The sequence below is a fragment of the Anoplopoma fimbria genome, chromosome 10 (assembly GCF_027596085.1).
Source record: "Anoplopoma fimbria isolate UVic2021 breed Golden Eagle Sablefish chromosome 10, Afim_UVic_2022, whole genome shotgun sequence".
NCBI lineage: Eukaryota > Metazoa > Chordata > Actinopteri > Perciformes > Anoplopomatidae > Anoplopoma > Anoplopoma fimbria.
Window position 1 is genome coordinate 22,426,487 of NC_072458.1, and position 23,093 is coordinate 22,449,579.

General features: G+C 37.3%; 1 protein-coding gene, 1 pseudogene and 6 gene segments (V, D, J or C); 3 read left to right on the plus strand and 5 right to left on the minus strand.

Moving 5' to 3' along the window:
• Window positions 1-61: 61 nt before the first annotated feature.
• On the minus strand, window positions 62-1,065 carry LOC129096942 (Ig kappa chain V region 3381-like). The segment is given in 2 exon segments: window positions 62-527; window positions 635-1,065. Coding segments are annotated over 2 exon segments (384 nt in total).
• Window positions 1,066-1,303: 238 nt separating this feature from the next.
• On the plus strand, window positions 1,304-3,337 carry LOC129097716 (Ig kappa-b4 chain C region-like). The segment is given in 3 exon segments: window positions 1,304-1,312; window positions 1,531-1,606; window positions 2,829-3,337. Coding segments are annotated over 3 exon segments (420 nt in total).
• A 1,545-nt stretch (window positions 3,338-4,882) lies between these two features.
• Window positions 4,883-5,738, minus strand: LOC129096957 (immunoglobulin kappa variable 4-1-like). The segment is given in 2 exon segments: window positions 4,883-5,221; window positions 5,329-5,738. Coding segments are annotated over 2 exon segments (354 nt in total).
• Window positions 5,739-6,034: 296 nt separating this feature from the next.
• LOC129096968 (Ig kappa-b4 chain C region-like) lies at window positions 6,035-7,486 on the plus strand (the record flags this gene model as incomplete). The annotated part of the segment is given in 2 exon segments: window positions 6,035-6,113; window positions 7,009-7,486. Coding segments are annotated over 2 exon segments (417 nt in total), but the record flags the coding sequence as incomplete, so codon positions are not given.
• Window positions 7,487-11,099: 3,613 nt separating this feature from the next.
• Window positions 11,100-12,736, minus strand: LOC129096956 (Ig kappa chain V-V region L7-like). The segment is given in 2 exon segments: window positions 11,100-12,438; window positions 12,638-12,736. Coding segments are annotated over 2 exon segments (360 nt in total).
• A 1,411-nt stretch (window positions 12,737-14,147) lies between these two features.
• On the minus strand, window positions 14,148-15,120 carry LOC129096954 (Ig kappa chain V region 3381-like; annotated as a pseudogene).
• A 335-nt stretch (window positions 15,121-15,455) lies between these two features.
• LOC129097717 (Ig kappa-b4 chain C region-like) lies at window positions 15,456-17,244 on the plus strand. The segment is given in 3 exon segments: window positions 15,456-15,464; window positions 15,830-15,905; window positions 16,750-17,244. Coding segments are annotated over 3 exon segments (423 nt in total).
• A 2,562-nt stretch (window positions 17,245-19,806) lies between these two features.
• Window positions 19,807-21,279, minus strand: LOC129096924 (pro-opiomelanocortin-like). Its single transcript, XM_054605621.1, has 2 exons — window positions 21,163-21,279; window positions 19,807-20,409 (listed from the first exon to the last, which is right to left on the minus strand). Exons 1-2 carry the CDS (start codon window positions 21,277-21,279, stop codon window positions 19,807-19,809), a joined length of 720 nt encoding a protein of 239 aa, XP_054461596.1.
• Between the last annotated feature and the right edge of the window lie 1,814 nt (window positions 21,280-23,093).

The window sequence follows — 23,093 nt, forward strand, 5'->3', positions numbered from 1 at the left end:
TGTGTGTGTGTGTGTGTGTGTGTGTGTGTGTGTGTGTGTGTGTGTGTGTGTGTGTGTGTGTGTGTGTGTGTGTGTGTGTGTGTGTGTGTGTGTGTGTTCAGTGAAGTGTATCAGTCTCTGCAGTAGCTTCCAGCTGCAGCAGTCAGTTCAGTTTCTGTTCAGTCTGACTGAGGGAGGTTTTTGTACGACGCTTTTTCACTGTGTGAACACATACTGACTGTTGATATAGTGAAAACTCTGACAGTAGTAAACTGCTGCATCTTCAGTCTGGACTCCACTGATGGTCAGAGTGAAGGCAGAGTTTGATCCACTGCCTGTAAAACGACCTGGAATCCCTGATTGTCGAGTGCTAGCATAATAAATGAGCAGTTTAGGAGTTTCTCCATCTCTCTGTTGGTACCAGGCTAAATAGTGGTTTGGGCTACTGTAATAAACATCCTGACTGGTCCTACAGGAGATGGAGACGGAGCCTCCCAGAGCAGAGCTCACTGCTCCAGGCTGAGTCACTGTGACCTGTCCTCTGGACTCTGAGGACACAGAGACAAAAACATAAAGCAGCGTCATGGTTTTGTCGGCTTCATTTCAGAGGGACGGATGTTCATAGAGGAGAGGAGTTTGATTCTCTGGACTTTACCTGTGAAGCAGCAGCAGAGGAGAGTCCAGATGAGGACGGAGATCAAAGTCATGTTTTTGATGAGGAGGATTTCTGTGTCTTCTGTTGTGATGAAGGACAGCTGTCAGTCATCCAGTGTTCAACTCTCAGGACTATAAACTCTCCCAGAGCACTGGAGGATGGTGCTGCTGATGCAAAGTGTCTCTCTATGGAAATGCTCTGACTGACTCCAACAGGGACTTATGGATTACTCTGATGATGCTGTTTATCAATGGATCAATGACTTTATCAGAGTATTGATCAGGAATGTGTCAGTGCTTTTTGAGTCTTTGGTTTGAGTTTGTTAGAAAAAAAGTCTTCCACAGTATTTTTTGAATTCCCCGTTATTCACTAGAACATCAACTATCATCACTGTAGGACGAATTTTAACAAAATTATTTATTTTCATTTATTATATCGGACAATAAACATGCATTTATAATAATTATTTACATTTGGCAGGTTTTTCTATTTATAATAATTATTATCTTTAAGAATATCTTATATCAATTTGTTTTATCAAGAGACAAGTTTATATCACTTATACAATTCTAACATTTTACAAATAAATTGTTATATATATATAATTTATCATTGTGAATCAGTTTAAAAGTAATATAACCAGTAATAACAAAACTGGGTAAACTGGGAATGTGCTGGGTGAGTTAGTTTTTGTCAAAGTCGTTTGTTTGAGTCTTTTGTTTTAGTATGTAAAATGATTAGTCATTTTTAATTTATTATAGAGTACAATAAATATGTACTTATGATAATTATATACATTTTGCAGGAAGTTATAACATAAACTGGGTAAACTGTGAATGTGTTTGGTGAGTTTGTTTGTGTCAAAGTCAGAGAGCCGTGTCTCTCTACAGTGAGAGGTTTTTGTACGGCGGCTCAATGACTTTGTATCACTGTGGTACACGTTCGGTGGAGGAACCAGACTGGATGTTGGAAGTAAGTCAAATGTTTAAATATTTCATTATTTCAGGAGTAATTTGTCTTTGGATTATTTCATATTTAAAAGTAGTTGTCTTTTCAACTTTCATGGATGAAGTTTTTGACAAATATTTTGCTCTAAGAAACAAAGTTCACATCAGCAAAAGCAATTAAAAAACAAATTGTTGTTTAAGTAAAACATAAACCTAGAGAATAAATCGTTACTTCCAACTTTTGTGGTAAAGTTGCATCTTAAGGGGATTTTAGTTTGACCTCAGTCTTAAACAGTCAGAGAGCCGTGTCTCTCTACAGTGAGAGGTTTTTGTACGGCGGCTCAATGACTTTGTATCACTGTGGTGGACTTTTGGTGGAGGAACCAGACTGGATGTTGGAAGTAAGTTTCTACAGTAATACTAAATATTATATTGTAAAGTAATGTTTATAATTCAGTTGTTTGACGATTAAAGCAGATAAAAATATCTTGTCTATATATATATCTATATGTTTTCTTTAAAACACTTCTACTGTTCATGTTTTTATCTCTTCCTTTATCATGGAGACTAACTCAGAGCAGTTTTACTAAACTTTTTTGTACACATTCATGTTATACTGAAATTCATACAGTTTATGTTTAGAAGATATATGTTTAAAAGCTGTTTTTCAAATGTTAACCAGGATTGTTTTTTTAATTCTCTACCTCAATAATAACTGTTTTTAAAACAAATTCCTCATCAGTTAAACAAGTTATATTGATCAGTGTTGAGATAAATATTTGAGAAAGTGCAAAATCTCATCCATGTTTCAAATATGGCATAAAGTTTTGAAAATCTTTTGGACTGTTTTAAATAATCATTGAAATCCACATGAACTGTTGATTGTAGTCAGTAGTTTTTTCTAATCTTGTTGACGTTTCCACTAAATACTTTAAAGTAATGTTTAGCTGAGGTTTTTCATGGTGAAGTTTTAGTATTTGGACGTATTTTGATGTTGTATTTCCAGTGTAGTTTGATATATTTCAGGTCACTTTATATGATGTTCTCTCTGTGCTGATATGCATGAGAGGCTTCTTAAAGGGAAGTGAAACAATGTGTGAGTGAGTGACTGGTGGAGCAGAAAAAACATCTGACAGAAACTCCTTAAAGGAGAAAATCAACTCTCTCACAGTAAAGGTGTCCAAGTGTCTGGTGGTTGATGCACAGCTGTGTGGTCCCTGTCCTCTAAGCTGATTGGTGTCTCCTAGGTGATGCCCGTCCCACCCTGACGGTGCTGCCCCCCTCCAGTGAGGAGCTGCAGCAGGGGAAGGCCACGCTCATGTGCCTGGCCAACAAGGGCTTCCCCTCAGACTGGAGTCTGGCCTGGAAGGTGGACGGCAGCAGCAGCAGCAGCAGCAGCAGCTGGGAGGAGAGCAGGAGCCCCGGGGTGCTGGAGAAGGACGGCCACTACAGCTGGAGCAGCACCCTGAGGCTCACTGCAGACCAGTGGAGGAAGGTGGGCTCTGTGACCTGTGAGGCCACCCAGGGCTCCCAGGCTCTGCTCTCAGAGACACTGAGGAGAGACCAGTGTTCCCAGTCCTGACCTGACTCACTGGGACTATTTCCCTCTGATACTGGTGTCAGTCTGTACTCTGTAACTTTTTGTCTCCCTTTTTTCTCTTTCTTTCACTCACTCGCTGTCAAAGTGCATGTTTACTTGATAAAGTTTTGTTGCTAATTTCAAATATTTCAGCTCAATAAAGGACTTTTAATCAAATTAGTTGTTTTCAGATCCAGTGAATTCATCTTAGTTTACGATTATAAAATTTCTTGTTTTTTATATTCAGACAGTAAAAAACAAATTTTATGATCATTACGTTAATGTTAATGTTAGCCAGACATGATAGAAGTAAATTCAACCTTCATTACAGATTACTTTAAGCTTTTTTGACTACAGAATCTGCTTTGTTACTTTAATTGCAAATATAAAACATTTTCTAACAAAGCTGATTATTTAAATATTTTAAGGAAAATCTTCATTTATATCCCAAATAAAAAGTGACATGGTAGAAACTCCCATGTGAAAAAGTTTTTAGAAGTATCGAGAAAGTATAATGAATCTGAATGAACTACAAAGTCTAAGAAGTTAAGATTGAATTAGAATTGTGAAGTAGGATATCATCAGCATATTATATCATCATAGTATCAGTAAAAGCAGTGTGCTCAAAATACAACATAACTTATATATATATTACAAGATTATTAAAAACACTCAATATGTAAGGTGTGTTGAAGCCGTTGCTCTTTGACTTAAACATAAATCAAAAACATTTAAAATAACAACTGAATAAAGTGAAAATTGTATGATCTGTATGGTGGTTCTCTCTGTGCTGATATGCATGAGAGGCTTCTTAAAGGGAAGTGAAACAATGTGTGAGTGAGTGAAAAAACATCTGACAGAAACCCTTCCAGTGAGGAGCTGCAGCATTAAACCAATAAACATTATAATAACACACATTAAATCCGTAGATTCATTAAACGTCAGATTAGAAGCATTGTAAGATTTAATTTCAGAAACTCTATTTAATTTGGTTTGAACTTGAATTTACTAAACAGGGATTCATTTTTATAATCACACAACAGACTTCTGCTTCCTTTTTTATAAACCAGGATTTACTCATTTTAAACTTAGTTTTGCCAAACTTGACTTTAGGATTAAATGAATCATTGCTGGTGCAACCCGGCCTTTAACATCATGCTCCTGACTGGCTAACAGATGTTTCTTAAAGATTCTTGTTTGATATCAAGACTTTCATTTCCAGTCATCTTTCTAATGTCAACTCTGTGATAAATGCTTTAAAGGTCCCTCCAATAAAGAGAGAATAAAAGGTTTCTCTGTAGTTTAACAGGGTCGTCTGTAGGGCCACTATCACTGAAACTGTATGCATCATCAACGTCTTTATTAATGAGCTGTATTTCACCACTTTGGATGGAGCCATGCTAGCTGTTTCCCCACGCTTCCAGTCTTTATGCTAAGCTAGGCTAATAACATCCGGACTCCATCGCACAGACATGAGACTGATATCGATCTTCTCGTATAACTCTCATGAAGCCAATGAGCTTGTTTACAAAATGTTGAGAACAAAAACTGTGTGTGTGTGTGTGTGTGTGTGTGTGTGTGTGTGTGTGTGTGTGTGTGTGTGTGTGTGTGTGTGTGTGTGTGTGTGTGTTCAGTGAAGTGTATCAGTCTCTGCAGTAGCTTCCAGCTGCAGCAGTCAGTTCAGTTTCTGTTCAGTCTGACTGAGGGAGGTTTTTGTACGACGCTTTTTCACTGTGTGAACACAGCTTGACTGTTGATATTAGTGATAACTCTGACAGTAGTAAACTGCTGCATCTTCAGTCTGGACTCCACTGATGGTCAGAGTGAAGGCAGAGTTTGATCCACTGCCTGTAAAACGACCTGGAATCCCTGATTGTCGAGTGCTAGCATAATAAATGAGCAGTTTAGGAGTTTCTCCATCTCTCTGTTGGTACCAGGCTAAACGGTGTTTACTGTTATAAATATGAACATCCTGACTGGTCCTACAGGAGATGGAGACGGAGCCTCCCAGAGCAGAGCTCACTGCTCCAGGCTGAGTCACTGTGACCTGTCCTCTGGACTCTGAGGACACAGAGACAAAAACATAAAGCAGCGTCATGGTTTTGTCGGCTTCATTTCAGAGGGACGGATGTTCATAGAGGAGAGGAGTTTGATTCTCTGGACTTTACCTGTGAAGCAGCAGCAGAGGAGAGTCCAGATGAGGACGGAGATCAAAGTCATGTTTTTGATGAGGAGGATTTCTGTGTCTTCTGTTGTGATGAAGGACAGCTGTCAGTCATCCAGTGTTCAACTCTCAGGACTATAAACTCTCCCAGAGCACTGGAGGATGGTGCTGCTGATGCAAAGTGTCTCTCTATGGAAATGCTCTGACTGACTCCAACAGGGACTTATGGATTACTCTGATGATGCTGTTTATCAATGGATCAATGACTTTATCAGAGTATTGATCAGGAATGTGTCAGAGCTTTTTGAGTCTTTGGTTTGAGTTTAATGGACACATTTTATCCCAGAATACATTTTGTATTCACCATGTTTCATTACCACACAAATCAACATTACTTTGGAAAACATTAGACATAAATATTAATTTAAATCATCATAGTCTCCAATAAACATGCATTCATGATAATTATTTACATTTTACAGATTTTATTCAAGGGTTTTTGATCAATCATCAATTAGTTTTACTAAAAGATGGATTTAAATTGCTCATGTGTGTCTAAAATTTCACTGATAAATTGTTGAATACATATCTATTATTTGTTAATCAGTTTTAAGTAATTTAATCAGTTATAACATGAACTGGGTAAACTGTGAATGTGTTTGGTGAGTTTGTTTGTGTCAAAGTCAGAGAGCCGTGTCTCTCTACAGTGAGAGGTTTTTGTACGGCGGCTCAATGACTTTGTATCACTGTGGTGGACTTTTGGTGGAGGAACCAGACTGAATGTTAACTGTAAGTACATTTGACTCCCTTAATAACCCACATTTTACATTTATTCTATTTGAATGTGGTCATTTTAGAGATTACTACAATATTTTGACTGATATTTGAAATGTGATATATTTGTAACAATTCTTGAAGGCTTCATGTTGTTGACTCGATAAAAATCTACTCCAGTGAATAATCTTTTTGTACCAAACATATAACTTTCAATTTATACATTATTCTAATTTCCTTGTAACTGCTCTGAAGCACTGTTAATTAAGAACATATTTTTAAAAGTTCATGTTATGATATTACGGCTAGAATTACTTGTATTCAATCATTATTTGTTCCGTATTTAAAGTTGAATAGTTATGACTCAATGGTTCTAAAATACTGATGATTTTAAAGCTATTCAACATGTCTTATGAGTTTGGAAAAAGTATTTCAGGAATCAACAATATTCATTTTAAAGTGTCAGTAATGAAGCCTGACTGTTCAGTGATGATTCCTGCTCACATGAAGAGAACAAACACATATCATCATGTATGAGGTTTGGCATAAAGTTTTGAAAATCTTTTGGACTGTTTTAAATAATCATTGAAATCCACATGCTTGAAACAAGAAATACTGAAGATAGTTAACAAAATAAAAGCTTCAGAGTCTTCATCTTAATTATATTTGAAACTATGTGACTCTGAAGGTTTAGTGAAAGAGGGTCAGTTAAGATGTTTTATCTTTAGTACTGAAACCTGTCTGTTGCCATGGTTCAGCAGTGATGCCTGTCTGTTGCCATGGTTACAGAGCTCAGAGAGGGAAGTGAAACGTTTAAGATCAGTTTCATCCAATCGGATAAAGACCAACAGAACTAGTAGCCTCCTCTGCTGCGACCTCATATGACCTTTATGAACCTCTCTCTCTGCAGTGGGTGGAGTCGTCCCCACCCTGACGGTGCTGCCCCCCTCCAGTGAGGAGCTGCAGCAGGGGAAGGCCACGCTCATGTGCCTGGCCAACAAGGGCTTCCCCTCAGACTGGAGTCTGGCCTGGAAGGTGGACGGCAGCAGCAGCAGCAGCAGCAGCAGCTGGGAGGAGAGCAGGAGCCCCGGGGTGCTGGAGAAGGACGGCCACTACAGCTGGAGCAGCACCCTGAGGCTCACTGCAGACCAGTGGAGGAAGGTGGGCTCTGTGACCTGTGAGGCCACCCAGGGCTCCCAGGCTCTGCTCTCAGAGACACTGAGGAGAGACCAGTGTTCCCAGTCCTGACCTGACTCACTGGGACTCTGCTACTGGTTTCAGTCTCTGCAACTCTTCCTCTCTTTTCATACAAGATTTAAAAAGTGATATTTTCTTGCTTATTATGATGCTGACAACCTTTTCAGATAATAAAGATGTTTTCCTTCAAACTGTTTCAGAGGATATTATTATTTAGACAGAGGCATTGGTGTAATTAATATCTACAAGTATTTAAGTGATACCAGAGTATAATGAGGTAGTTTTTCTAATTGTTAGAGGGAATTTTATTAAAATGTTCTCATAATCTGGGCAAAAAGGATGATTGAAGGTCCAATTAAATAATTTTACAACTGTTTTAATGCAGTTTTCAAGTATTAAACAAAAATGATGGTATAACATCAGCACAAAGGGATATGACATAAAAGTGAGATTTTTACTTGGTTTTTGCTTTTTTAAAAAATTCACATTCACAATTGGGTTTTTTTTAATAGCTCAAACAAAAAGACAATAGAAAAATATGACAACAGTAGAGACCTAATTGTTTATTATTAATCTTAAAGGCCTTCATCAGAAACCCTAAAATTAGTTTGAATTTACTAATAAAAGACACTCAGCAGTCAGTCAGTCACGGAGTTCCACAGGGGTCTGTTCTTGGACCTATTTTATTTACCTTATATATGCTTCCCTTGGGGAATATTATCAGAAAACACTCAGTAAACTTTCATTGTTATGCAGATGATACCCAGTTATATCTATCAATTAAGCCAGACGAAACTAACCAGTTCTCTAAACTTCAAGCATGTCTTACGGACATAAAAACCTGGATGACCTGTAACTTCTTAATGTTAAACTCTGAAAAAACAGAAGTTATCCTACTAGGCCCAGATCACCTTCGAAATCAATTATCTAACGATATAGTTTCTCTAGATGGCATTGCTCTAGCATCCAGCACTACCGTTAAGAACCTTGGAGTTATCTTTGATCAGGATCTGTCTTTTAACTCTTATATAAAACAGATCTCAAGGACAGCCTTTTTTCATTTACGTAACATTGCGAAAATCAGGCAAACCCTGTCTCAAAGCGATGCAGAAAAACTAGTTCAATCAATGCAGGGTTATTTGTGGTTCCTAGAGTATATAAAAGTAGGATGGGAGCCAGAGCCTTCAGTTATCAGGCTCCTCTTCTTCGGAACCAGGTTCCAGTTTCAGTCCGGGGGGCAGACACACTCACCACTTTTAAGAGCAGGCTTAAGACCTTCCTTTTTGATAGCGCTTATAGTTAGGGCTGGTTCAGGTTCTCCTTGGTCCAGCCCCTAGATATGCTGCTATATGCCTAGACAGCCGCGGGACTACCTAGGATACGCTGAGCTCCCAGCCGGGGACTCTCCTCTCTCCTCTTCTCTCCCTCCATCTTTATGTATTAATCTCCTATTCATGCACATTAATGATTTTGCTTCTTCCCCGGAGTTCTTGTGCTTTCTCGCCTCGCAGGTTCCCAGGAATCGGGGTTATATTTGGACTGTCATCGTGCCACCTACTGAGGCCCTGCTGACACCCACTACTACTACCACTATCATTATTAGTCACATTACTATTATTATTGCCTGTACTATTACGCTTATTGACTTGCTTCTACCCTGGAGTCTTTGTGCTTTCTCGCTTCGCAGGCTTCTATAAACCGTGGCTGTACCTGGACCGTGGTCGTGCATCCTGCTACGGCCCTGCTGACACCGACTGCTACCACCATTATTATTACTAGTCACATTACTATTACTATTACCTGTACCATTAAGCATTTTAGCTTCACTTCCACCCTGAAGCCCTTTTTGCTTTCTCGTTCTGCAGGTTTCCATGAATCGTTGTGGTACCTGGACCGTAGTCGTGCCTCCTGCTGTGAGCCGACTGACACCCACTGCTACTTCGATTATTATTATTAATCACATTACTATCCCTATTTTCATAATTATAATTCTACTATAATAATTGCTACTGTTATTATAAGTAGTCTTATTATATGAATAATTTATGTCATATACATTGAATGTGTTGTATCTCTGTTATGCTGTTCATTCTGTACACATGACATCTATTGCATTCTGTCCATCCTGGGAGAAGGATCCCTCCTCTGTCGTTCTCCCAGAGGTTTCTTCCTTTTTTCTCCCTGTTAAAGGTTTTTTTTAGGGGAGTTTTTCCTGTGCCGATGTGAGGGAAGGACAGAGGATGTCGCATGTGCACAGATTGTAAAGCCCTCTGAGGCAAATTGTAATTTGTGATTCTGGGCTATACAAAATAAACTGAATTGAATTGAAGTTTATCAATGGATCAATCACTTTATCATAGTTTTGATCAGGAATGTGTCACTGCTTTTTGAGTCTTTAGGTTTGAGTTTGATGAAAAAAAAAATCCTTTGAATTCCCCCTTATTCACTTCCACAAAAATCACTGTTGGATGAATTAAAAAAATAGATATATTTTGTATTCATAATAGTGTACAACAAACATCGGTTATAATATTGATTTACAACTTTGGCAAAAGTTGTATTTCTTTAGGAATCAATCATCAATTTGTTTTATTAAAAGATAGATTAAAATTGCTCATGCATGTCTAAAATTTCCCTAATAAATTGTTGAATTCCTGTTTAATCTATACAACACACATGGTAGGAACAATTCAATGGTCAATCAAAAAGCTCTCTGTTATCACTTATGTTTACCCTTAAAGAAGATCCATAAGATATGTTTTAGTGTTGTCAAATTGGCCAGATAAGTTTCAGGATTGGTAATGAAAAGCAGGGTATCATCTGCATAATGTGATACAACACACATTTAATTTAAGTTTGTACATGTAATATTGTTCAAATAATTTCTGTCCATGTATTATATTAAAGTATAACTGTTGTAATATGTGTTTGTCTATCATCACAACAGTGGGTCTATTTAATCCGATAGAGACTGAATATGTTTTAGGATCAGAACTCTAGGATGATATATATCATGATGATGATCTTAGAAAGAAATAATGCTCTGTGATGTACTCTGTACTAAATTGTGTTGTATCACATTAACTGACGATCTCATCCAATTACTGACGTAACAAAAAAATGTTTGAGTTCAGTCACAAAACTATGACACAATTCTTAAAAGTATGATTACACTTTGTTTTTGTTTTAGAGCTAAAAGTAGTTGTTGTTATTCATTTCTGGGAATCTGTTTGTTGAGTTTGTTTGTGTCAAAGTCAGAGAGCCGTGTCTCTCTACAGTGAGAGGTTTTTGTACGGCGGCTCAATGACTTTGTATCACTGTGGTGGACTTTTGGTGGAGGAACCAGACTGGATGTTGGAAGTAAGTCTCTGAACAAAAATACTAAATGAATAACTGTAAAGTAATGTTTTCAATGTAGTTGTTGGATGTTTGACACGGAAAAACATACGTTGTTTTAATTATACTCTTTTCGTATTCATGTTTATATTTCTCCTCCTTTATCATGGAGACTAACTCAGAGCTGTTTTACTAAACATTTATTAACTCATCCATATCATACTGAAATTTATACAGTTTGAAATGTAATAAAGTTTAAACTTTTTTAAATCTTTAAAAAATATATTTTTTTTTATTTCCACGTCAATGAAAACTGTTTAAAATCAACTTCAGTGTCAGAATTGCTAATTAAAGTAATTAAGTGTAGATTAAGGTAGGTATTTAAAAATGTGCCAAACGTCTTCATTATGTCAAATAATGCATCGAAATTTTTCATTTGATTGTAATCAGTTCATTTTCTTTACTTGCCAATTTATATTATTGGATTATGTGGAATAATTTAATTTCATACATGAATATGACTGAAAAACACGTTCAGTTTACCTTTAAAGAAGATATATTAGATATGTTCAATTGTTGTCAAATAGGACAGATCATTTTCAGGATTGGTAATAAAAAGCAGGGTATTATCTGCATAATGTGATACGCATTTCATTTGAGTTTTTACATATAATAATGTTTAATGAAACAGTACAATTTTAATCAAGGACTTGACACAAAAGAGATATTAGCACAGTCTCTGTCTCCTCCTGTCTGTTTGCAGCATTAACACATGGTCATTGTTCCCTTCCTTCAGTAAAAATGATATAATGTTAAAATATGAAAGACCTTTTCTTCAAATAATTTGTGTCCATGTATAGTATAAAAGTATAACTGTTGTAATATGAGGTTGTCTATCATCACAACAGTTGATATATTTAATCCAAAAAGATTGAATTTGTGTAAGGATCAGATCTCTAGAATTATATATTTTAAGTTGATGATTTTAGAAAGAAATAATGCTCCGTGAAGTACTCTGTATTGAATTGTGTTGTATCTCATAATTTGTCGATATCATCCAATTACTGACATAACATTTTTCTTTTAGTTCAGTCACAAAACTATGACACAATTCTTAATAGTATGAATACACTTTTTTGTTAAGAGCTATAAGTAGTTGTTGTTGTTATTCATTTCTGGGCTTGATTATTGAGGCCTTTTCACATTTCAAAATGTAGCATTCATTCAATATTTGTACCTACATTTGTTAATTATTTGTTTTAATATTAATAAGACTATATTGCTATAACAGCTGAGATTACATAGTTTTGGCTCTGACTTTGAGGAAAATTCTATTTACTCTCAAAACACTCCATAAACTATATTTAACAGAAATGTGCTAAATGTGTTGTATGTATATAAACAGTATGTTAATCAAACGTCTAGTGTTAAAATTTCTGTGCAGCTGTTGAGTCAGATCAGTTCCTCTTTAGCTGAGGAGGTTTTTGTACGACGGTGTATCACTGTGTGAACGGCCAGCTGTTACACTGCTGACAGTAATAATCTCCTGCATCTTCAGTCTGAACTCCACTGATGGTCAGAGTGAAGTCAGTTCCAGATCCACTTCCACTGAAACGATCTGAAATCCCAGACTGAAGATTTGTAGCATAATAAATCAAAAGTTTGGGAGATTCTCCTTGTTTTTGAAGATACCAGTTAAGGCAGGTACCAACACTTGTACTGGTTTTACATCTGATGGAGACAGTCTGTCCTGGAACAACAGACTGAGATCCAGGAGACTGAGTCAGGATGATTTCTCCTGATGAATCTAGAAAACATGAAAAAGAGCAGAAGGGTTATTGAGAGAAATCCATTTTGGAGAAAGATGATCAACATCCAACCAGAAGAGTCTCATTTCTTTAACATGGAGAACAGATGGAAGAAGGTAAATGCTGCTTGTTTCAGTGTTCCTCCATCACAGCAGAACATCATGGTGGTGAACCAAAGTTCTCAGAAGAGAGTCTCACCCTGAACAAGGAGCCCCAGGGTGGTCAGCAGTAGAGTCAGTGACATCATCATTGTGCTGCCGGCGTGTCAGAGTCTCTGAAAGGCCTGGACAGCCACTGATCAACACTGGCCTCTTAACGGCTGGGAGCAGAGAGGCAGGACACATATGCAAACACACAGAGTCAGTGAACTGTAGCTGTCCTCAACACATCATCATGTTTCCTCCTCACTGCTGAGAACATTGATCTACATATTTACATATTTATTGACATGTCGAGGACATTGAATGGTCTGGCAGTAAACTGATCCATGAATCTAGGACAGTTCTTTTTCTTCTTTCCAGTTTGGTAATTTGCACAGTGATGCTGATATAAATAGTAATGTGGGTTTGACATGTTTAGGTGTTTGAAATGTGGAGATTTCACCAAGTAAAGATGTGATGAGGCTTTAAGGAAGGCTGAGGTTGAAGATCTCAGATAGTTTGATTGAGAAACTTCATCAATAAGTTTTGGACATGTGGGCAGAACCAGGAAACATGGAAGTCATCATCAGTTCTAGACGGTGGACTGAAGGCTCCTCTCTGCTTTAGGTTTTGAATTGATCCATCCTCAGCGATGGGGATCTATTGAAGCCATACATGATTGGTTGATGATGTCAATGATGCAACTAGTTATATGATCAAACCAAAGCTGCCAACTAATTTAATTGGATTATGTGGAATAATTTAATATCATACATGAATATGACTGAAAAACACGTTCAGCCCACCGTCTATTCCAGTTGGACAGATTTGTTTCACTCAAGTCCATGAAGATGTGAGTTCTCTGAAGATCTTCATGCTGCACTTTAAGAACTTCTCGTCCACAAGTTCAGAGTGAAAATCCAAGCTTTACATTTAAAACAATTTCACCACAAAGTCCATTTCAGTAGCTTTCCTGTTGGGAATTTAAAAATCTTTATTTTAATGACAACAGTGGGACTCAATCTGCTGAGGTTATGATGGAAGGCTCAACAACAGTTAGTGGATGGACATTGTGAAGAGATTACTTTTGCTGTTTTCAAGGTCAGAATGAATTATTAATGTAAAAAATGTATTTGTTGGGCTTTTGAGTTGCATGTAAGAGAAAATGCGTTTTTGCATAAACTTTATATACATGCAGAAAAACTAAGAATATATTTCAGTTTTCAGGTCGGCTTTTCTTGATTCTTCGGTTAATCAGATTAGAACAAGGGACTATAACAGGATATGAATTGATGATGAAAGGCTGTGGTGGAAAACATTTTTTGTCATTGAACTTCTTGTGATAAATGTCCATTAACTGTTTCAGTAACTAGAGGGACATACTCTCTTGATGAAATTGTACAGCATGTGTGTGTGTGTGTGTGTGTGTGTGTGTGTGTGTGTGTGTGTGTGTGTGTGTGTGTGTGTGTGTGTGTGTGTGTGTGTGTGTGTGTGTGTGTGTTGTGTGTGTGAAGTGTATCAGTCTCTGCAGTAGCTTCCAGCTGCAGCAGTCAGTTCAGTTTCTGTTCAGTCTGACTGAGGGAGGTTTTTGTACGACGCTTTTTCACTGTGTGAACACAACTTGACTGTTGATATAGTGAAAACTCTGACAGTAGTAAACTGCTGCATCTTCAGTCTGGACTCCACTGATGGTCAGAGTGAAGGCAGAGTTTGATCCACTGCCTGTAAAACGACCTGGAATCCCTGATTGTCGAGTGGATGCTCAATAAATGAGCAGTTTAGGAGTTTCTCCATCTCTCTGTTGGTACCAGGCTAAACGGTTAGAGCTATAAACATTCTGACTGGTCCTACAGGAGATGGAGACGGAGCCTCCCAGAGCAGAGCTCACTGCTCCAGGCTGAGTCACTGTGACCTGTCCTCTGGACTCTGAGGACACAGAGACAAAAACATAAAGCAGCGTCATGGTTTTGTCGGCTTCATTTCAGAGGGACGGATGTTCATAGAGGAGAGGAGTTTGATTCTCTGGACTTTACCTGTGAAGCAGCAGCAGAGGAGAGTCCAGATGAGGACGGAGATCAAAGTCATGTTTTTGATGAGGAGGATTTCTGTGTCTTCTGTTGTGATGAAGGACAGCTGTCAGTCATCCAGTGTTCAACTCTCAGGACTATAAACTCTCCCAGAGCACTGGAGGATGGTGCTGCTGATGCAAAGTGTCTCTCTATGGAAATGCTCTGACTGACTCCAACAGGGACTTATGGATTACTCTGATGATGCTGTTTATCAATGGATCAATGACTTTATCAGAGTATTGATCAGGAATGTGTCAGAGCTCATTTGTCTTTGGTTTGAGTTTAATGGACACATTTTATCCCAGAATACATTTTGTATTCACCATGTTTCATTACCACACAAATCAACATTACTTTGGAAAACATTAGACATAAATATTAATTTAAATTATCATAGTCTCCAATAAACATGCATTCATGATAATTATTTACATTTGTCAGATTTTATTCGAGGGTTTTTGATCAATCATCAATTAGTTTTACTAAAACATGGATTTAAATTGCTCATGTATGTCTAGAATTTCACTGATACATTGTTGAATACATATCTATTATTTGTTAATCTGTTTTAAGTAATTTAACCAGTTATAATAAACATACATTTATAATAATTATTTACAGTTGGCAGGTTTTATTGAAGAGTTCATCTTTAAAAATATCTTGTATCAATTTGTTTTATCAAGACACAAGTTTATATCACTTATACAATTCTAACATTTTACAAATAAATTGTTAAATATATATGTATCGTTGTGAATCAGTTTAAAATAATTTAACCACTTATAACATAAACTGGGTAAACTAGGAATGTGTTGGGTGAGTTAAGTTTTGTCAAAGTCATTTGTTTAAGTTTTTTTCTTTGAGTATGTAAAATTGTTATTTTATTATAGTGTACAATAAATATGTACATATGATAGTTATTTACATTTGGCAGGAATTGTTGGAGAATTTTTCTTAAGGAATATCTTGATCAATCATCAATTTGTTTTACTGAAAGAAAAGTTAATTTTGCTCATGAATGCCAAACAGTTTAAACATGAATTGTTAAATACACATGTATAGTTTGTTAATTATTATGAAAGTAGTTTAACCAGTAATAACATGAACTGGGTAAACTGTGAATGTGTTTGGTGAGTTTGTTTGTGTCAAAGTCAGAGAGCCGTGTCTCTCTACAGTGAGAGGTTTTTGTACGGCGGCTCAATGACTTTGTATCACTGTGGTGGACTTTTGGTGGAGGAACCAGACTGAACGTTAACTGTAAGTACATTTGACTCCCTTAATAACCCACATTTTACATTTATTCTATTTGAATGTGGTAATTTTAGAGATTACTACAATATTTTGACTGATATTTGAAATGTGATATATTTGTAACAATTCTTGAAGGCTTCATGTTGTTGACTCGATAAAAATCTACTCCAGTGAATAATCTTTTTGTACCAAACATATAACTTTCAATTTATACATTATTCTAATTTCCTTGTAACTACTCTGAAGCACTGTTAATTAAGAAAATTAATTTAAAAGTTCATGTTATGATATTACAGCTAGAATTACTTGTATTCAATCATTATTTGTTCCGTATTTAAAGTTGAATAGTTATGACTCAATGGTTCTAAAATACTGATGATTTTAAAGCTATTCAACATGTCTTATGAGTTTGGAAAAAGTATTTCAGGAATCAACAATATTCATTTTAAAGTGTCAGTAATGAAGCCTGACTGTTCAGTGATGATTCCTGCTCACATGAAGAGAACAAACACATATCATCATGTATGAGGTTTTGGCTTGAAACAAGAAATACTGAAGATAGTTAACAAAATAAAAGCTTCAGAGTCTTCATCTTTACTGTAATATTTGAAACTATGTGACTCTGAAGGTTTAGTGAAAGAGGGTCAGTTAAGATGTTTTATCTTTAGTACTGAAACCTGTCTGTTGCCACGGTTCAGCAGTGATGCCTGTCTGTTGCCATGGTTACAGAGCTCAGAGAGGGAAGTGAAACGTTTAAGATCAGTTTCATCCAATCGGATAAAGACCAACAGAACTAGTAGCCTCCTCTGCTGCGACCTCATATGACCTTTATGAACCTCTCTCTCTGCAGTGGGTGGAGTCGTCCCCACCCTGACGGTGCTGCCCCCCTCCAGTGAGGAGCTGCAGCAGGGGAAGGCCACGCTCATGTGCCTGGCCAACAAGGGCTTCCCCTCAGACTGGAGTCTGGCCTGGAAGGTGGACGGCAGCAGCAGCAGCAGCAGCAGCAGCTGGGAGGAGAGCAGGAGCCCCGGGGTGCTGGAGAAGGACGGCCACTACAGCTGGAGCAGCACCCTGAGGCTCACTGCAGACCAGTGGAGGAAGGTGGGCTCTGTGACCTGTGAGGCCACCCAGGGCTCCCAGGCTCTGCTCTCAGAGACACTGAGGAGAGACCAGTGTTCCCAGTCCTGACCTGACTCACTGGGACTATTTCCCTCTGATACTGGTGTCAGTCTGTACTCTGTAACTTTTTGTCTCCCTTTTTTCTCTTTCTTTCACTCACTCGCTGTCAAAGTGCATGTTTACTTGATAAAGTTTTGTTGCTAATTTCAAATATTTCAGCTCAATAAAGGACTTTTCATCAAATTAGTTGTTTTCAGATCCAGTGAATTCATCTTAGTTTACGATTATAAAATTGCTTGTTTTTTATATTCAGACAGTAAAAAACTAATTTTATGATCATTACGTTAAGGTTAATGTTAGCCAGACATGATAGAAGTAAATTCAACCTTCATTCCAGATTACTTTAAGCTTTTTTGAATACAGAATCTGCTTTGTTACTTTAATTGCAAATATAAAACATTTTCTAACAAAGCTGATTATTTAAATATTTTAAGGAAAATCTTCATTTATATCCCAAATAAAAAGTGACATGGTAGAAACTCCCATGTGAAAAAGTTTTTAGAAGTATCGAGAAAGTATAATGAATCTGAATGAACTACAAAGTCTAAGAAGTTAAGATTGAATTAGAATTGTGAAGTAGGATATCATCAGCATATTATATCATCATAGTATCAGTCAAAGCAGTGTGCTCAAAATACAACATAACTTATATATATATTACAAGATGATTAAAAACACTCAATATGTAAGGTGTGTTGAAAACTTTGCTCTTTGACTTAAACATAAATCAAAAACATTTAAAATAACAACTGAATAAAGTGAAAATTGTATGATCTGTATGGTGGTTCTCTCTGTGCTGATATGCATGAGAGGCTTCTTAAAGGGAAGTGAAACAATGTGTGAGTGAGTGAAAAAACATCTGACAGAAACCCTTCCAGTGAGGAGCTGCAGCATTAAACCAATAAACATTATAATAACACACATTAAATCCATAGATTCATTAGAAGCATTGTAAGATTTAATTTCATCTAAAACAATGGTTATTTCTTCTCATGGTCTCATGTGTAGTGTCAGTACAGCCGTAAACCAGTGCTGCTCTCTCGTGGAAATGTTGAGGTACTACACTAGTTTTTAAGTCATGATAGATAGATAGATAGATAGATAGATAGATAGATAGATAGATAGATAGATAGATAGATAGATAGATAGATAGATAGATAGATGGATGGATGGATGGATGGATGGATGGATGGATGGATGGATGGATGGATGGATGGATGGATGGATAGATAGATAGATAGATAGATAGATAGATAGATAGATAGATAGATAGATAGATAGATAGATAGATAGATAGATGGATGGATGGATGGATAGATAGATAGATAGATAGATAGATAGATAGATAGATAGATAGATAGATAGATAGATAGATAGATAGATAGTAAAAAAAAAACATTTCTCGTGTCTTTTGCTTGCAAATAACTTTATGTTTTCATGTCATTTACATTTATTTACATGAATCAATATATAAAACATTTTTTCCCTCGTCTTCTCTCTCTCTCTCATCTTTCTCTGTCCCTCCCCACTTTTAATCATGAAAGCAATATTTCTCAATCTGAACCAGGTAGTTTTAGTCGACTGAATTGAACTAAACCTCGACCACGGAGGTTTGAACCCTGTCTCTTAGAAATAACGTCTATACAGAACATTATTATTTACAACTGAAAACACTTTAAAAGAGACTTAATGGCACCCCGGTTTAAAGAACACTTTGATGATACTGATTACCGACAATTTACATTCTTGCTTTACAAATAAACTCGTACCAACAAAAGCATGATTAAACTTTTTTAAATCATCTTTGGGTTTTATTTATTAAGAGTTTAACACTCAAAAGCTCAACTCAAAATCACCTTCTTTTCAAAGTGAGCCAAAGTGAAACCAGTGAAAGGAGCACTGAGCAAAGAGAAACATGCTTCATGTGAAATCACCAAAACTGTTCTAACTTCGTGGAGGAAACCTTCACTTGAGCTGTTCAGGCCTTTGAGGGGAAACATTGCGTTTAATGGTGGAAAGTCAACCGTGAGACAGGCCTCATTTATTTTATTAACATTTAACTGGAACTACGATCTACAGCAACTATTCTGACAATTGAAGCCTTGATTCTGTCTTTTTTGTTTGTTTTAAGCAAAGAAATCTGAGTCTCAATTATGAATATTGATGTGTTTTCCATGTTAAATGAATGCAAACTCGATATCTTTTGGTTTCGCACAGTTGGAGAAAAAAAGACATTTTTGCTGTTGATATTTTAATAAACTAAACAATTATTTGAGACGATAATCTGCAGATTAATCGATGATAAAAACAATCGATATTTGCATAAAATAAAAAGGTCATTTTCTAGGAGACAGGGTTGCCTGCAGATAGGGGAATTAAAAAACAATGCTTCTTGTATTTGGTTTGGAGTACAGGGCTGGGCAATATCGATGTTGAATCAATATCGTGATATGAGAATAGATATCGTTTTAAGGTTATGGATGTCGTCATTTTGCAGAAGTGTGGTTTTAAAGTCTGCCTTACTTATCAGCTCCAGCTGTTCTTTGATTTGCCTTTACACACTTTGATATCATCTTCTATGGATTTCGAGGTATTTGCTGAAACATATCGTGATATTTAGATTTTTCTCCACATCGCCCAGCCCTGATCTAAAAAGGACTTGTTGGCCAATCTGTCTGCTCGTCTTCTCTCTCTCTATCTCCCTCCCTCCCTCTCTTTCCTCCCCCCCTCACTGCTCCCCCTCCTGCTGCTGTCCGTCCTTGTTGATGACGTTTTTGAAGAGCGTGAGCAGCGGCCTCTGGCTGCGCTCGTCCCAGCTCTTCATGAAGCCGCCGTAGCGCTTGCTGGCCGGCGGGCCTCCCCAGCGGAAGTGCCTCATCTTGTAGGTGCCGTCCTTCTTCTCGTGCACGTCACCGGGGAGCTGCTCCTGCTCCTGCTCCTGCTCCTGCTCCTGCTCCTGCTCCTGCTCCTGCTCCTGCTCCTGCTCCTGCTCCTCCACGGCCTTCATCACTCTGCTGGCGAGCTCCCGCCTCCTCATCTCTCCGGGGAAGAGCTCCGCCGACTCTTCCTCCACGCCGTTTGGTGCGTAAACTTTGACCGGGCGGCGCTTCCGACCGACGGGCTTCCCCCAGCGGAAGTGCTCCATGGAGTAGGAGCGCTTGGCCTGAGGAGAGGAGGAGGAGGAGGAGGAAGAGGAGGAGGAGGGAGATAAAAGAGAGAGGGGAGGCAGAGACTCGGGGTCCGATGGAGGAGGAGGAGGTTGGAGGTGCGCGTCCCCGGGGATGACGGGCATTTCGTCGGTGAGGTCGGAGCGACAGAGCTGGATGCACTCCTGCAGGAGGAGAGGACGGAGAGGAGGATGAAGATGTTTGGTACAAACGGAGGACATGTTGGACATTTTCAAGGGACTGTCTGTGAAATGTAAAGCTGGGAAATAATTCAACATTCTGTCTGGGTTCATTTTAAACCTGTTTCGAGTTAGAATTAAGAAATATTAAAATCTTTCTTTAAACTTCAGTTTGGTTTAATGCAGATACAAATATCTTGTTTAATCCATTAAACTTCTACTATTCATGTTTTTATTTTTCTTCCTGTATAATGTCTTTAAACATTATTGTCATACTTATTAAATGTAGATTCAAATACAATTGATCAGTGAAGGTTTTTTTTTTAATGTGCAAAATATCTTAATTATGACAAATATTGTTTAGAAATCTGAAAATCCTAATAACATCCGGACTCCATCGCACAGACATGAGACTGATATCGATCTTCTCGTATAACTCTCATGAAGCCAATGAGCTTGTTTACAAAATGTTGAGAACAAAAACTGTGTGTGTGTGTGTGTGTGTGTGTGTATTTGTGTGTGTGAGTGTGTGTGTGTGTGTGTGTATATGTGTGTGTGTGTGTGTGTGTGTGTGTGTGTGTGTGTGTGTGTGTGTGTGTGTGTGTGTGTGTGTGTGTGTGTGTGAGTGTGTGTGTGCGTGTATATGTGTGTGTGTGTGTGTGTGTGTGTGTGTGTGTGTGTGTGTGTGTGTGTGTGTGTGTGTGTGTGTGTGTGTGTGTGTTTGTGTGTGTGTGTTACCATCATGCTCGTCTCAGAGTTGACATCCTGACAGCTCGGATGTTCCCAGCACTGACTGACATCTCCTCTGGCCACGCCCACCACCGCCAATGCGACCAATAGCCACACAGGACACATTTCTCTGCCGGCCAATCAGAGACAGCAACGCGTACATTGTTATCTTGTAGAAATTTAAAAGTAAAAGCTTCTCATGCATTACACTACAATTCAACTTCAATTGTTTGTCTTTAATTTTTTATTTTGAAAGCCCCCCAAAAAATGTAAAGTATAAATTGTAAATGTTAATAAATTAAATTGAAACTACTGATATTAAATTACTACTAAAATCCATGAAAACAAAACATTTTAACAACAATTATCTTTTAGTGTATTAATTGTAGGTCCACAGCTAAAACAAATTTACAGCACAGAGAAACACTAAATGTATATGTTTACATCATTTCAAAATAGGAAACAGTTTGGAGTAAATATCAAACAATAAAATCCTAAAAAGAAAATTGAAAAAACAAAGTTGACTGAAAAAAAGAAAAAATACAAAAGAAAATGTCACTTTAAAATAAAGTAATTATATACTAATATATTTAAAAATATACAATTATGAGTAAAATATTAGCTCAAATAGATGAACAACTGACACAGTAAATTAACGATAAGTATGAATTTTTGTTGTTGTTGATATTTCGCTCTCACATTAATCTATGTTTGGTTGACAAGAAAAATATTTCAAACACAAGAAAACTGTTTCTAATTTCCCCTTTTGTTTTCGGATGATGAAATAAAACAACTTATTATTGTGTCAATCACTTTTTAAAGATTATTAATAACTTTGTTTCATTTAAATTACTTGATGCACATCATTTTAGGTTATGTTATGTATGTTGAGATAATACAATGATGCAAAAAACTCTTTCGTATGACCACAAAATAAGAAGGCAGATAGTATTTTGATATTTCATCATTAAAAAATTAGAATTTCACATTTTCATCACAGAAACATGTTTGAAAAGTTTCCTCTGTTCTCTCTAATTACAAATAAAGATGTTACATTTACTTTTTATTTACTTTTTCTTATGTTTGCCTTTTATAGAACACTTGTTAATTGCTGTTTTAATTTGTTAAACAATCATGATATTGTTTATTATTATGTCTTTGTTTTTCTTTATTTTTAAATCTGTCCTCCTTTTAGCCTTACACAAGTATAACATAGAAAACATAGAGCTTTAACATAAATTGAAAAAAGAAAAAGATAATAATAAAAGTCACTCACCGAGCTGTCTCTCTCTCTCTCTGTGTCTCTGTCTCTGTCTCTCTCTCTCTCTCTGTCTCTGTCTCTGTCTCTCTCTCTCTCTCTCTGCTGTTTCAGTTCGTTCAGCCGTTGGACAGAGATTTCAGTTGTTCCCCTCCACTTTTTGTCCTTCCAACTGACCAGGCGACTTTATATCCTGTCTGCCAAGGACACCCACAAACACAAACACACACACACACACACACACACACACGCACACGCATGATGATGACGTCATTACCTGAAATCTCCCCATCATTCTCTCATTCATGCTTGTAAACACACACTGCTGCATGAAAATGGACAATCAATGAAACATCATCCCCCTTTTCCACCCAAACACACACACACACACGCACACAAACACACGCACACACACACAAAAAGCATCATCATCGTCACCATCATCACTCTCCAATGAAAACTTCCCAACTCAAAAAATCTGAACTTTCCAGGAAAACAAGAGCCACGCCAGCAGCTCGGAGGCTGCACTAATAATTGTTAGGAAAACCAAACTGTTAGAAAGTTTTAGTATAAAGGGGATTTCTTCGTATTTACTTCCATTTTTATAAAAAAAAATGAAAATGTGGCTATAGGGAGAGTTGGGAGAGTTTTTTTTACAGACATTCATGTTCCCCAGAGGATG